The sequence below is a fragment of the Delphinus delphis genome, chromosome 5 (assembly GCF_949987515.2).
Source record: "Delphinus delphis chromosome 5, mDelDel1.2, whole genome shotgun sequence".
NCBI classification, from domain to species: Eukaryota; Metazoa; Chordata; class Mammalia; order Artiodactyla; family Delphinidae; genus Delphinus; species Delphinus delphis.
In genome coordinates this window covers 98,461,954-98,477,736 of record NC_082687.1, presented here as the reverse complement: position 1 = coordinate 98,477,736, position 15,783 = coordinate 98,461,954, and the positions used below count along the sequence as shown (strand labels likewise).

General features: G+C 41.1%; 1 protein-coding gene across 2 annotated transcripts in view; it reads right to left on the bottom strand.

The window, feature by feature from the left end:
* BOD1L1 (biorientation of chromosomes in cell division 1 like 1) overlaps positions 1–15,783 on the bottom strand; it is a 55,911-nt gene that overhangs the window by 22,591 nt on the left and 17,537 nt on the right. For both annotated transcript variants that reach the window (XM_060012802.1, XM_060012803.1), the window contains exons 6-10: positions 13,333–13,499; positions 12,074–12,185; positions 11,272–11,410; positions 9,794–9,866; positions 1,750–7,720 (exon numbers count right to left, since the gene is read on the bottom strand). In XM_060012802.1, coding sequence (XP_059868785.1) covers positions 1,750–7,720; positions 9,794–9,866; positions 11,272–11,410; positions 12,074–12,185; positions 13,333–13,499 — 6,462 coding nt within the window. The remainder of the gene's footprint in view (positions 1–1,749; positions 7,721–9,793; positions 9,867–11,271; positions 11,411–12,073; positions 12,186–13,332; positions 13,500–15,783) is intronic.

The following is a 15,783-nucleotide window of genomic DNA, read 5'->3' as shown; positions in this document are numbered from 1 at the left end:
AATATATACGAAAATTCTCAGATGAAAGGCAAGGGGTCATTTACTCATTTTTGGTGGAGGGGGTGTGTGAAAATGTTTTTTTGCTGTTAAGATGGCTGCCCACAAAGAATGATACAATATTATTTGTGAGGACATCTTATTTCCAAGAATTTTTCTATAGTGATCTACATCAAGTTTGTCCCTAAAAGAAAATATTCTAGGCCACTGTGGTATATTCCCAATAAAGAAGGTGATTTGTGAATAGACTCACTGTACTTGCTTCATGCTGACACAGCAAAGTTGAACATAAAGTTAAAAACTGTGAAGTGGATAAAAAGAGAACAGAATTTTCTCTGCTAGAGACTCAAACCTATCCCTGTCTTGGTCGTTTCTTTCCTTCTCTCTTCTGTCCTGTGACTTCCAGTTTCTCTCACCTGCCCACATGTAAGTCTCCAAAGAAAACCCTTCCTTTCTCCAAGAGGCTGCAAGCTTGCCTTTGCTAAAAGCCCTCCTATTTCTGTTCCTTCAGGGAGAAGAAAAGGGGGGAGGCAGGAGGAATAACAGACTGTAGCAATGGTTGAGTCATAAAAAAACTTCCAGAGTGTTCAATTTACCCTAAGCTAAAATCAATGGAAAATTTTAAAGTCACTTATTTCAACCCTTGGGACATTTCTTAATGTCTCCTATCTAAGTCCCTATAATGAACAGGACTAAACCTACTGGCCTCAGCCTCTGGAGGCTGCATTTATATGGTATCTAAGGTCTATTCCAGTTGAAAAGTCCAGGATGCTACAATTTATACAATCAGAGTAGAAAGGAAGACAACATCCCTGATCCCTTCAAGTCCAGCCCATGTGCCCCTCTGAGTTCTCACAGCATTCTGTGGTTAACCCTATTCTAAGCACCTGTCACACTGCAGTGTCATGGCCTATGTACAATACATGGCTAGATTCACAGCTATTTTCCCATTTTGACTATTTATCTTTGAATCCACAGTGGTACCTGGTGTAATGTGTCTGAAGTGGGAGTGTATGAATGACCATGCTTAAAGCTTACACCTTTGAAAGTTACCAACTGTTTCTAACAAGACCAGCACTCTGAAATCTACCAGGAAGGAATGCTTTTCCTTTTCAAACAATTCTAAACCAGAAACTAACTCATTTATATGAACAATAAACTCCATTAAAAATAATAATGTGCTCCCTCGATTAGCAGTAGCCAGCTAGACTGAACTGACACATAGTTCAAGTCTGTAAGTCAGAGAAGGGTTAGAATGATGCTTGTTTTTGTACTATTATCTCCTTTTTATACAACAGAAAACTGAGGCTCTGAAGTAATTTTTTTTTTCTAAGAGGCACCTGAGTACTATGCAAGTTATTTAAACTCTCTGAATCTTTTTCCTCATTTGTAAAATAAGGGTGATAAAAAATACACTAATTTCATACGTTGTTGTAAGGGATCTTCATTTTGATTGATAAGAAACCTGAAGGTCCAAGAGGTTTAGTAACTTGCAACAGTCCTGCAGACAACACTTGGCCAGCTGATGACCTGGCTCTCAGGCTCTGGCCTCTGGCCTCATCGCACATGAGAAGCAGGCCTAAGGCTTTAAGCTTTTAAACACAATTTTAGAGAAGCTTGACCTTCAAGTTGGATGAGAGCTATTTTGTAACGTTCTAGAATCCAAACCATCTTTTGGAAGATTGTCTTAAATGTCCTCTACACACAATTATCTTTGTAAAATGCAACAATGTGCACTTAGGAGATTCTCACCTATGTTACGCAAATTCTCTTCAGAAGAAACAGTGACTTCAAGGCCTCCTTCTTCCTGGAAGGACACGGTCATGCTGCTACCATCTCCTGTTTTCTCAGCAGGCACTGGAGCGCTCCACTTGCCACTGCGATCACTCCTGATAGCCAAGTCCTGCTTGCACTTAGGAGCCGAGAGAGCTACAGCATAGGCAGCAGGAAGAACTGTCATGTGAGAAGGAGCAACTTCTGATTCTTGGCCATTAATACACTCAGTGGTGGTTTTCAAGTTGCCCTCAGGCCCCTGCTGATCATCAGATTTTTTAGCACCAGTATTTACAGCTGTCAAACAGAGCACCCTGATGGAGGAGTCGTTGGCTGCCTGCTCTGCTCCTCGAGGGTCGAGAGGCAAGTCCACACTAACCCCTGCCGGACACCTGCCTGGAGTGCTGTCCCCCGACGTCCCTGCCTCAGGGCTTTCATCTTCTCTCTGATCTTTGCCCGCACAGTCCTTGCCAGACTTCAGTGTCTCTGGTGCACACCCAGCACCTGCAGAGAGCACGCTGACCGACACTCTGTTGTGCCCTTCCCTGGTGCCCACTGCCACCATGGGGCCCTCTTCTTTTTCTCCTGTGGATGGCCCAGGATACTGACAGTTGTCCTCAGCAATTAGGCTGGGCAGAGGGGCCTCAGCCTTGCTCATCTTCGAGGCTGACAGGTCATCTTTTCCTTCAGGGTTGCCTGCAGTCAGCTGATTCTCTTCGTGCCTGTCTAGGCCAGTGGCGGCCAGCACACATTCGGCTGTGCTGGTGGAGATGATGGCAGCATCGCTCAAGTCCTCTGTTCCCACAATGGCGAGCTGATCTTCATCCTGTGGGACGGCACCCACCATGACTGCTTCACGTCCTTCTGAGGTGCTGGTGGAAATCATGGCGGTGTCACTCGTCTCCTCCGCTGGTGTGACCAAGGGATGGACGTCCTCCTGAGGGGCAGCACTGGACACTGGGCCCTCGCAGTCTTCTACCGAGCTTGTTGATATGATGGCACTCCCATCTTTCTCCTCCATGCCCAGGATGGATCGCTCATGTTCCCTTCCCACAGCCACACCACAAATGGAGGCCTCGCACTCTTCTGCGATGCTGGTGGAAATGAGGGCACACTCATCTTTCTCCTCCTTGCTGGTTGAAGCGAGGGGGCTCTCGACTTCCGCAGGTGCGCTGGGCATGGGCACATCGAAGTCATCAGCGCTCACCAAGACTGGCCCTTTAGCTCGTTCTTCAACTGCTACAACTGGCTGCTGACTCTCGGCACCTTGGATGGTTGTTGCACTGGAAATGGGCACTTCAAACTCCTCCCCTATGCTTGTGGAAATCATGGCACACTCGTCTTTCTCCTCGTTTCTAGCAGCCGGGAGTTGGCTCTCATCGCTTGACACCGCGCTGGGCATGGGGACCTCAAATTCTTCCACGTTCACTCTGGGGCCCTCCACACTTTCTTCAGTTCTCAGGGCACTTGAACGACCTTCTTCCATACCTACCATCGTGTTTAGCTGCAGGGTGAAATCATTTGTTGTACTGGTAGAAATCATCAAGCCTTTGCCTTGACTTTTACCGCTGGCTAAACAAGCTGGGTTCATAATACTGACACTGGCTTTAGCAGCCACAAGGCCATCACAGTCTTCATTTTCCACAGAAGTGATGATACCTTCATCTGCTTTTTCATCTGGTGACGTGTGATGAGCCTTGTATTCTGGGACTGCACCGGATACAAGAGCCTCATAACTGCCCCCCACCAGGCCAGTGGAAATAGTGGTATCGTTGACGTTTTCTTTTCTGGTGAGCTGACTGTCACTGTGATCTGAAGCTGCATTAGTCATGGGACCCTCGCAACCTTCACGAACCGGAGCCGCTTCGCCCTTTCCTGCAGCTGCGCTGGTCACGCTGCTTTCCACAATCCCTTTGGCACTGGAGCAGATCTCTGCATCTTTAATGTCCTTCTCGGCACCACTCATGCTATCAACATTACTCTCATTTGCATTTGGGATGGCAGCCCCGGCCTCGGCTTCCACATGCCCCACTGCAGTGCCAATCCGACCATCCCCTTCTTCTGCACTTTCACAAATGGACACCCCTTCACCTTCTTCTTCAATCCCTGTGCATGTTGATGCGTGCCCGATCTCATTTCCTCTTCCAGTACTGGTCACGACACCCTCCCCTTCGTCATCTTCCTCCTTCGCGCCTGTGCTGGTCACGATGTCTTCGTCATCGCATGGACCAGCAGCGACTAATGGTATGTTGGTGACGTCTTTGGCAACTGTGCTGTCCATTGCACTCTCTCCATTTTCTTCTGATTCGGAACTTAGAGCAAAGCCTTCGCTGCTCTCTTCTGAACCTGTGCAACTTGCTGGCCCCTCCCCATCTTCCTCTGTTATCCCCGTGCTGGTGACCGCGCTTTCACCTTCTGGGCCGTCATTCACAGACCCGCCTCCCTCCTGGGTGGGACTGGTTCCCGCTGGCGTGTCATTATCTACTGGGACCTCAGGGGCCCCCGTAACCCTCCGCTCCTCCTGTGGCCCTGCACCAGCTACTGAGCACATGACGAAGCTATCACTTCTCTGTTCTGCTCCTGTACACGTCACAGTCCCCTCAGTTTCCTTCTTGGGGCCCATTCTCATCATATTTCTCTGGAATCCATCCACCTCTTCACTGCTTAGGGACCCCTCTCTGATTTCTGTGCCAGCACTTGTTACCGCTCCATCACTTTCAACCTCGCTAATAAAAGTAACAGCTCCCTCCACGAGTCCTGAGTCCCCACTTGAAGAACCATCACACTTCCCCTCGGAGCCTGCACTGGTCACAGCGTCATCCTTCTCTTCGGGTGCTGCGCTATTGATGTCGCCTTTGGTGGTCCCCATGGGAGCCGTCACTGGGTCAGCCACTCTTTCTTCTGGCTCGGCCACAGCGCACTCCCCACTTTCTCCTTCCTTGGTGCTTGTGAGGAAAGTTTCACTTTCAGCAAATCCTTCTGTGACAATGCCCCCACCCTCCTCTGCTGCAGCAAAGATGGTGCCTTCCCTGGCTTCCAGCCCAACGTGAAGACAGTGCTTTCTGGAGTGCACACCCATTGTGAGGCCTTCATCTGCCTCGATGCTTGTGCAAGGCAGGGCCACCCTGCCCTCTGCTGTCTCTGCAGACGTGGTTGTGGCATCCCCCGCCTTCACTGGGTTTAGGGGAACACCTCTGTCCTTCCCTTCAGTACTGGTGGCAATGGAAGTCTTTTCTGCTCTACCAGACCTGGCTGTTGCAGTCTCAGCTTTCCGGCTCCTCTGGTATAAAACAGAGGATGCAGTGTTGCTTTCAGCACTGGTGTCCACCTCACTGTTTTCATTCCTTCTGTCAGCATCAGTTGGCAAGTTTTCTATTTCACCTGGGCCTCTACTATGCTTAAGTCCAACAGTTTCAGCATCTTTTTCTGTACTCACACCTACCACCTGATTAACAGCAATGCCATCCTTTTGGCCATTTTCTACAGAAGCCTTAATTGTCTGCTTTGAACTCAAGTTACTTCCTTTCCCAGCCACGTCCATTGAACCACCTTCTTTGATAACATTCTCATTTTCCATAGTCATGTCTGTTAACTCACTACCAAGAGGCATGTTTACTTTTCCTTGCTTGCTGTGGAGTACAGTGGCCTGGGAACCTTCTGGAATGTGTCTTTTGTTATCCATGCTTGCTTTTGCTGGTTTATCTACTGTGGAAACTGCATCACCTTCTTTGCTGTCACTTGTCCTAGGGACTTCTGATTCCCTAACGGTCAAGCTTTGGTTAGGGATTTCAGAGTGGTCCACAAGCAAGGTGCTGGCTGTGCCACCTTCTGAAACAGTTCTTTTGTCAACTGAAGGAGTTACACCTGAATCATGAGATTGTTTCTGAGGCACAGCAGTCACAGAACTTAATGACAGGGAGGAGTCTACATTTGTGGAATGTTCAAGAGCAGTATCTCCTTGAGCAACACGTTCCTCAGTGGGCCTGGTGGTGTTTTTCAAATTCTTTTGCGCCCTGTCGCTTTCTGACAGAGCACGAGGTAACAATCGATGACTTGTTTCAGAGTCTACATTCATTTCATGAGTTCCTTGTTGAGTAGGCTCTTTCTCCCCAGGATTCGGTTTGGACACAGCACCTTGGAGATGCACTTTCTTGGTCAGGGTGCTTTTATGGTCAGCGTGCTTTTCAGAATTACCAACAGTTCCTGTTCCACGTCCTGATTTACAGGCTGGAGCTGCTGTTTTTGAATCTACTATGGAAGTTCGTAACTCATCCTTTAGAACTGTAGTGGTTTTTTGTTTTGTAATATTTTCTGAGTCAATGTCTTGCTGAGAACTACTGCTTCTGATGTTTTGGGTTTTTGGTACTTCCAATGCATTTTCCATGGCTGGCTCCAGATCAATTTCCATTGGCTCTTGTTCAGGCATCAAGGCAGGATCACTGCTTTTTTTGGGTCTCTGAAGGGAGGAACTACTGGGAGTGCCCAAAGGGTTTGCTGCTGGCTTTTCTTCTCCTTTGGTCATTTCTTGGGATAAGCTTCCTCTTCGATTTTCACACAACCGTCTGCTTAATTTCTTTTCCACGACTGAACTGTTTCCTCTGGGCTTTTCATGACTGCTGTCAACTTCCTTACCATCCTTATCCTCTGACTTATTTTCTTCCTTCTTTTTCACGTCCTTACTACTATGCTTTAAGCTCCTGCTTTTGTGCCCATCTGATAACTTTCTCTCAAGTCTGGCAGAGCTTGACTCTTTATCACCCTTGTGCTTCTCCTTTGCTAGTGGTAACTTCGCTCTGTGACTGGACTCTCTCTGTGCACCGTGTGTTGAAGAGGCAGTGCTCTCTGATGCAGGTTCCATACCACTTTCCTCAGAAGGTCTGTCTTCAACTCTAGACTTCCGCAGCCTATCTGGGTCACTTTCTTCTGTGTTCTTCTCCTTATCTGGTTTTGAAGTGGTCACCTGTTTCGTGACATTTTCTTGTGATTCTGTTTCAACTGCTTTTAACTGTTTGCCTTGGCTTTTGGATTTAGACTTTAACACAAGTTTCTCTTCTAACAAGCTCTTGGTTCTTCGCTTCTCCTTGTGAACAACGTCTTCTGCTTTTGAATTACTATCTACATTAGTCGAGTCCGTATCACATTTATCCTCTGAGTAACTTTCACTTCTTCTCTGTAATGTGCTTCCATGTTGCTTGGAACTCAGAGAATCTTTCTGAATTTTAGAATCACTTGATCTTCTTGATTTGTGCTCTGCCTTAGTTTTGTCGGCTGAACCGTGCCTCTCTTTTCTGTTGTTTTCTTTACGAACATTCTCATCAGTTTTTATAATATATTCAGAAACTGGTTTACCATCTTTGCCCAAAATTGATAATTTCCTTTCATTCCTATGTTTACTTTTTCGTTCAGCTTTATCATCTGAAGAAAGCCTTGTTTGTTGACTTGGCTTCTGAATATTTTCATCAACTTTCAAGCCTTTCTCAGAAGAGTGAAGCTCAGTCTCATCACCTGTTTTATGTGTACTGTCACCTTTATACTTGTGTTTTGTAGACAGTTTGTCTTCTGACAAAGTTTTCTCTTTTTCAGGCTTGTCCTTGGAGGATTTTGTCTCTTTCTTAGGCAGGCTTCTCAAGTATGGTGTTTCAGACTCATCCCTCTTTAGATGCTTTTCATTTTTAAGTGTGCATTTCTGTTTCTGGGGTTCTTCTGTGCCACTTTCTGACCGTTCCACTGGCCTCTTCCCATCTCTCATGTCAGTCTCTTCCTGCACTCCTTCCACCACAACAGGGGTTGAGGTCCGTCTTTTATGTTCCCTTTCTATTTTGGATTCATTTTTGTTTTCATCAGCTGAATGCAAAGACTCTGAAAGTCTCCGAGCAGGTTTACTTGGTTCACTCTTTGCATGAATGTGCTTCAAATCCTTTGAAGAAGATACTTTTTCCTTTTCACAATGCTGTAAGAAAATAAAAGTTAAAATGTAAGAAATACTAACATTAACTTTTATATTCACATCTAACATTTGGGTGCATATAGTACGTTGAGTGCTGTCACATGTTACACCTTACTCATTTAACCTTTGCCAGCAGCCAGTAGATATTGTTAACTTCATTCTATGCATCAGGAACCTGAAACTCAGCATGATTCAATAACTTGACACCTAGCAATGAGTTCAGATGATTTCATTCTGAGTCTAGTACCCTTCCCACTACATTGCAGCATCTTTTTAGAGAGTAGTTCTTTCTCCTGAGATAGGTCCATGCATTTAGGAGGCCTTCTTAAACTCTAAGTTGCCAAAGCCCACTAATGCCCAGTGGTCATTAATAAATATAAGCTGAAAGAATGACAAAGCAATGTTCTTTTTAGTCCAAAAGCTGAAAACCTAATGAAGCCAATTTAAAAATTTTGCAATGAAATAAAAGTTTCTTATATTTTAATTTAGAAACCCAAATTATTTATAGGAACTCCATGAATTTAGGTTACCTGTAAGACAAGCTACTTAGGAAGCTTCAAATGCACACAATAACTCATGGTAATAATAATGTTATATATAATGTATGTATACATTGATGTATCCAAGGGAAGATACTAATTAACCAAAACATCCAAACTTTCCTCCCTATCCCACAGTACAGCTCTGAGGGGATTAATGTTAATGACTAAGCACACTCTAATAAAGACTCATGGACTAGCTATAATTATTCTTATTCAAATAATGGGCTGAAGTACTCAGAAAGCCCTCTGTGTCTCTGGGTCAATTTATCACTGCATCTTTTTACATTTTAGCAACTACTAATATTGGGATCAACATCTTAAAAAAATACTTTAAAATTAAACTCCTCAAAGAAAGAACAGGGATTTCATCAACCTAATTTTACAGTAAGTTCTAACCAATTAATGTGAATAAAATTTTATGAGATTTTTCACAGAAATTTCTCATAAAATAAAGTTAAATATTTTAAAGATATGCCATTAGAATATCAGGATATACTTACAAATATGCCTCTAATTTCTGGATAAAGACATCAAGAACATTTACTGGCTATGAATAAATAATTACTAAACCATTGTTTCCCTTACAAGTGTTAAGATAGTTCAGCTACAGAGTTATAAATATGGCAGTATACATAAACATTTAAACCCAGTGAAAACAAAAGTTTATCTCAAGAAAATAAGGCAAAAAGGAGAAGAAATGTACTTATTGAACATTTTGGGGGTAGTTTTATGTACATATTTTTACTATTTAAAATGATCACATCTTAGAAACAATCTAAGTGCTCAACTAAGAGGAAATGCTTAAATTATGGTATTCAATATAATATTATACAATCAAATATTATAATTAGGAAGTCACAGCATACAATGAGCAAAGAGGGAACATTAAAAACACTTTGCAGGGCTTCCCTGGCGGCGCAGTGGTTGAGAGTCCGCCTGCCGATGCAGGGGACATGGGTTCATGTCCCAGTCCAGGAGGATCCCACATGCCACGGAGCGGCTGGGCCCATGAGCCATGGCCGCTAGGCCTGCGCGTCCAGAGCCTGTGCTCCGCAGTGGGAGAGGCTGCAACAGTGACAGACCCACGTACCACAAAAAAAAACCCCAAAAAACAAAAACACTTTGCAAGATTACATCTATCTACAAAATTATGAACATACGTTGATGAGAATGGAAGAGAATAGAACAGACAATCTATTTGTAGAGGGATTTTAGCTTTTTTCCCTTTTCTTTTTCATTATTATTCCTGGCAATTTTATTATTGCCAATATAGGAAATAAGAAGTGGGGAAGTTGGGGGAAGGGAAGGGAGTAGAAAAGTAGCTATTATCCAGATAAAAGATCATAAGAATCAACTTGCCAAAATGAGGACTTCACGCCATAATACGATGGGGGTGTTAGAATGCTGAATGTGATGGATTTTTTATTCAACTTGGAAAAAATCAGATTGTATTCTAAATTTTACTACAAAGGACTGAATGGCGTATATCTAACAAAAGAACAGTTAAAATGGGGTTTTATTAATTAAGACACACCTCACTTGTTTTGAGGGTTTCTTTGGAATCTTCTTCAGATTGCTGTTTCTTTTTAGAATTCTCGTCAACATTCCTAGGTGGGGGAAAAAATGAAATATGAAAGATGGAAGAGATATGGGAACATATGTATATGTGTAACTGATTGACTTTGTTATAAAGCAGAAACTAACACACCATTGTAAAGCAATTATACTCCAATAAAGATGTTAAAAAAAAAGTGAAATTGTAAAGCAATTATACTCCAATAAAGATGTTAAAAAAAAAAAAAAGTGAAATATGAACTCTGAATCAAATATCAGAATTTCTCAGCAAGATTAAAAAAAAAACCTTAGCTTTTCTTTACTATAAACATTTAATTTGTACATAGAGACTTGTGAATTTCAATTTAAATCCTATTCTTGGTCTACAGTGAAGAACTCAATCCCAAATGTGACATGGAACACTCTTGGCCCTATAGGAAAGTATTCTTGAAACAAAATTTCCTGAATGTTGCTTGAAGATGAATATGATATGGGCTACAATTTCATTTTGAAAGTCTTATCTTTTGAATAAACAGGGTAGTTTTATTTATTCAGATCGACAGGAATGAGGTCTATAAGAAAAATGAGAGGTAACTCCTCCCACTGAGTTCTGCAAATGATTGATTCAGCTATCTTCAAGTTTAAGATAAATTTATATAACTGCATCACAATGGAACAGCAAAGTTATAGCCCATGGCTAGACAGCCACTCTCAATCTCTTCAGCTTTGTAATTCTTATAGAATTAACCATGATAATGCAGTGCTAAAAAAAATTTTGGCTTGGACCTCTGGTTTATGGGGAGAAGCATGAGATTCTGGTGAAGTGAACTGCCTGGAAAGTCTGGAGAATGGAAGCAGTCACTGTCAGTAAGAGGTAACTGAAGGCTTCCCTGGTGGCACAGTGGTTGAGAGTCCGCCTGCCAATGCAGGGGACACGGGTTCATGCCCCGGTCCAGAAAGATCCCACATGCTGCGGAGCGGCTGGGCCCATGAGCCATGGCCGCTGAGCCTGCACGTCCGGAGCCTGTGCTCCGCAACGGGAGAGGCCACAACAGTGAGAGGCCCGTGTACCACAAAAAAAAAAAAAAAAAAGAGGTAACTGAATGTCCAGAACAGGGATACTTCCTGAGTACTTCTAGAGCGTCTATAAAACTCTCTGAAATTCTAGAGCAACTGTGTGCTTATGCATTTGCATTTTTCTGGGCAAAGAGCCCATAGCTTCCGTCAGATTATCTAAAAAGTCTGCCCCCTCAAAAGATTAGTATACACTACTTTGAAACATTATAGATATTAATACAATGAATTATGATACTGAAAAGGAAACCCTAAGGTCTTTCATAAACATGAAATAACATACACATTAAAGGTCTCACTCTTTACTGTCATTTTCAAAGCCTCTCTTCTGAAAGCATGACGAGAGAATGTTACAGTGGGAATGTGGCCAGATAAAATGTGTACCTGGAATCCTTTTTTCTCTTTTTGCTTAAGGCTACCTTTTTCTCTAAAACTTTCCGTTCTTTAAGGACTTCTTTACTTCGGGGGGCTTTGGGTTCCAAACTCTTTGTTGATGATTCTTCTAAGTCCACACTACTTTTGCCTGGGAAAGAAGCAATCAATAAACTGTATCTCACAACAGAGTTTTAAAAACAGTGTAATATTTATTTTTCATTAAGGTTTTCTAATCACTGTAAAAATGCAAAATGGCTTTAATATCTCTAAGCTGTGTTAGAATAAAAATAATTTTTTAGATGGAGAAGTCGTATTTTTTATTTCAAATGTTCATATATGTATATCTGTGTATTTTATATCACACAAGATCAGTGTCCAGAGGAAGTTCAATTTTATTCAATGAAATATTCCAGATAAATGTTTGACATTTTGGTTAACATAAAGTGTAGATGAATTCCATTATTATCACTGCAAGGCTTGAGGACTCACAGGTTAACAATAAATTTTCCAGTGATAATTCATTCCACCATCACTGGAGAATAAATTGCTAACATGTGAGGTGTATTATCTGGTATGTGATAGAATGTTTACTTTAGATACAGAAATATAATTTAAAAAGTGATGAAACACATTAGATTAAAAAGGAAATCTTCCATACTTTAAAATACATAATTTAAAAAAGTGAAGTTTTTTTGAGATATGATTATAAAATAAAATGATCGAAATTATATCTCATAAGTTATATTAATAGCTACAAAATAATGGAATATATAAGGTAGTTTAAAATATTAAAAGTTAACATCTCCCATACCTTGATTCTTAGCTTTTGAAGACTTTGTCTTTTCTGCTTTCTGTTTTCGTTTTTCCTCAAGTTTCTCTCTATTAATTTGCCTTCTTAAAAGCCTCTCTTCTTTTTCTTTAGCCTAAAACCACAAAATATTCATAATTATCCTGACAGATTATCAGGCAAAAGCAAAAACACTTTGGGGAAAAAAGCACACTTGCCCTTCAGATGTTCTTACAAATTAATGGGCTCTGCAAAAGTGCATATTTACTACTATATACATATGTGCGTATGTGCATGTGCATGTGTTTCAATCTGGACGTTACCAGAGGAATAAAAGAGAGAAAAGTTAAACTTTTCCATTACTCTTAAAGAATACCGTCAATTTAAAGGTATCATTTTGGGAAGTGGTGGCTTAATAAACTGCTATTTCAGTTAAAAGGATAGCTGTAAAAATATCTATGAGCATCAAGTGTAGAGGTAGGTCTCCATAATTTTTTGATTTTCTCAAAAAAGAAAGTTGAAATACAGATTCAAGTGACAGGCTAGTCCTACAACAAATGTGACCTTCTGGTCATAATCTCAGGACCCAGGTTTTAGACATGGGACTTTCTGCAGTCATATTTTAAAGCCAGGGAAAATCCAGTCATTGTGTGTTACTCCACCATCTCTTTCCCACCCAGAACTCAAAGCCTCAAAGTACCAAACATCCTAAGCATAAGCGTAACTCCTTATCAACTAATCTCAAGAGATAAGCCACTATTAACATTTTGGTGCACTTCCTTCAAGTAATTTTTCATGTAGTAATATTTCCTCAATCTATGATGCACAATTTTTCATATTTTAATGTTTCTGATATCATAAGCCATCTTAAAATTGATGTACATATACAAGGTAGCAATTTTTTTCTCTAAAAACCTGTTAATAATAGCACATCTTAGAAGTTTTTTCAAATGCAGGAAATATGTGGATGGACTGCGCTTCCTTCTTAATATTATGTTAATGGCTGATGTCATCTCTCTTTATGGCTGGATCCATATTTGAGTCAAACATTTCGACACTGTGAAACACCTAGGTTGTTACCAGTTTTTCACTACCACGAATCATGATATGAACACCTCCATCATATGTTTATGTCTATTCTGCCTAGTTAAATGACAAGGTTCCTGAAAGTAGAACCTATATGTCACTGTTTCAAATGCTCACCAGTACCTTGTAAACAGACTAGTCAAGTTTGCCAACCTGACTTAACATGTTAAAATAATAAGAGATCAAATCTGACTTACTATAGATTGCCGCCGTTGTTCTACAGTAAGCTCGTCATCAGAATCACTATAATACTTTGAATAAAGATATGGTTTGTGAACATAAGCATGCCGTATACTTTTTGCTTTTCCGTCACTGGGATCATTGGTTTGAGTTTTTGTTTTGTTCTGCTTGTTCTTTTCTTCGTCTGGAAGAAAGTCAATAGAAAGATCAGTGCTTCTGTCAATCAGCAATAAGATCAACATTATGCTTGATCAGCAGGAGGAGGCAAAAGTAGTATCAATGTAGTTTGAGTGTATTTGTAGGTCTGACAGGAGAAATATCACTATCTGAACATCCAGATATTGACATTTTTAAAGGCTATAATCCATTTATTTATTTATTTATTTAGGCTGCACCACATGTCATGTGGAACTGCCCCAACCAGTGATTGAATCTGTGCCCCCTGCACTGGAAATGCGGAATCTTAACCACTGGACCACCAGATAAGTCCTCTTGACTTATTAATTTTTTCCTTTCTTTCAGCTTCTCACATATCAAAAAGGCAAAGAAAAATTAGGCCTTATAGTTATTTATGTTTCTTTGACAAATAGTTAATCCTCATTTGTATGAAAACAGACTTGGTATGAATGCTTTACCAGTATTTAATTGAAAAAATTCACCTGAAGCAACACTTTAAAGTAAACTTGAGATGTTAATGATAACCTGTGATCTTTCTTTTATGGAAGAGGGAAGAATCAATAATTGGCCCTACACCAAGTATATACTAAAACCCCTCTACCTGAGGAAGGAGGATAAGTTCCCCATGGCACAGCAAGAAGTAAAGAAGTGGTACTAAGTACTCCTTAGTACTCTCAAAAGAGCCATTTTCTTACTTTTTGGATCTCATATATAGAAAATCTAGTTCTGTCCAGGAAAAACCTTGAAAAGACCCAATAAAGGATCTAGAATTAAAATTTCCATTTGGCTAGAGAAAGTGGAGTTTTAACAGGAAGACAGCATTCTTCCTACATTGGTACTCAAATGACCTCATGACGATAATTATGAAGAGTGGAGATTGCTGCTAATTCAGTTTTTTAATGGATACTAAGAAAAGAATGAAAAATGGGAGATACAGAAAAATACATCTGTGGCATTAAAACCTTCTACTTTTTCTCCCCTATGGTTTTCTCTCTAGGTATTCTATCCAAGAGCCAGCAACAAAGTTACAAGATGCTACCTACAGGCAATTGCAAATCATATTCAATATTTTTGACTTTTCAAAAGGCCATAAATATTTAATCATGTGGTAAAGAGCAGCATAAGGTATTGATTATAAGCCCAGACACAGGTTTGAAATGGCGCTGTGCTCACTAGTTATAACACCCTGGACGAGACACCCTGTCTTGGCAACTCTGTTTCCTCACCTGCACCTATACAATAGTGTAATAACTGAGCCCAGTGCCTGGAACACACTAAGTACTTAATAAGGGTTGGCTGAAAAACAAACTATATAATAAAAGAGAGGTCTGGTCTTTCTTCTCCATTCTGGGAGGTAATCTCTAAGCCTTTGGAATGCCATGCCTGATAGGAGTGTTTTTATTTACCTAGGGTCATGGGTCAAGCCAAATTGCCCTAATAGTGTGATTTAGGGTGGAAGCATTGGGTCATGGGGTACCAGTTTGACCTCCAGAGGGGCTGGAGGCTGAGGCCAGACACATGGGCAGTCAACTAGGTGTATATGATGAAGCCCCAATAAAAACTTCAGATGTAAAGACTCCAGTGAGTTTCCCCGCTTGGCAATAATCTGTATACTGTCAGATATCAATGCCAGGAAGGGCACCGTGTCCACAACACCACAAGGAAAGGACAATTGGGAGACAGCAGAAGCAAGAAGTACAATCCTGCAGCCTGCAGAACAAAATCCACAATCACAGAAAATTATATGAAATGAAATGGTAAAGGTATACATGTCCCAGGTAAAGGAAGAAGATAAAACCCCAGGAAAACAACTAAGTAAAGTGGAGATAGGCAACCTTCCGGAAAAATAATTCAGGATAATGATAGTGAAGATGATCCAGGATCTTGGAAAAAGAGTGGAGGCAAGGATTGAGAAGATGCAAGAAATGTTTAATAAAGACCTAGAAGAACTAAAGAAAAAACAAACAGATGAACAATATAATAACTGAAATGAAAAAGACCCCAGAAGGAATTAATCGCAGAATAAGTGAGGCAGAAGAACAGATAAGTGATCTCGAAGACAGAATGGTGGAAATCACTGCTGCAGAACAAAATAAAGAAAAAAGAATGAAAAGAAATGAAGACAGTCTAAGAGACCTCTGGGATAACATTAAATGCACCAACATTCGCATTATAGGGGTCCCAGAGGAAGAAGAGAGAGAGAAAGGACCTGAGAAAATATTTGAAGAGATAAATCCTAAAAAATTCCCTAACATGGGAAAGGAAACAGTCACCCAAGTTCAGGAAGCACA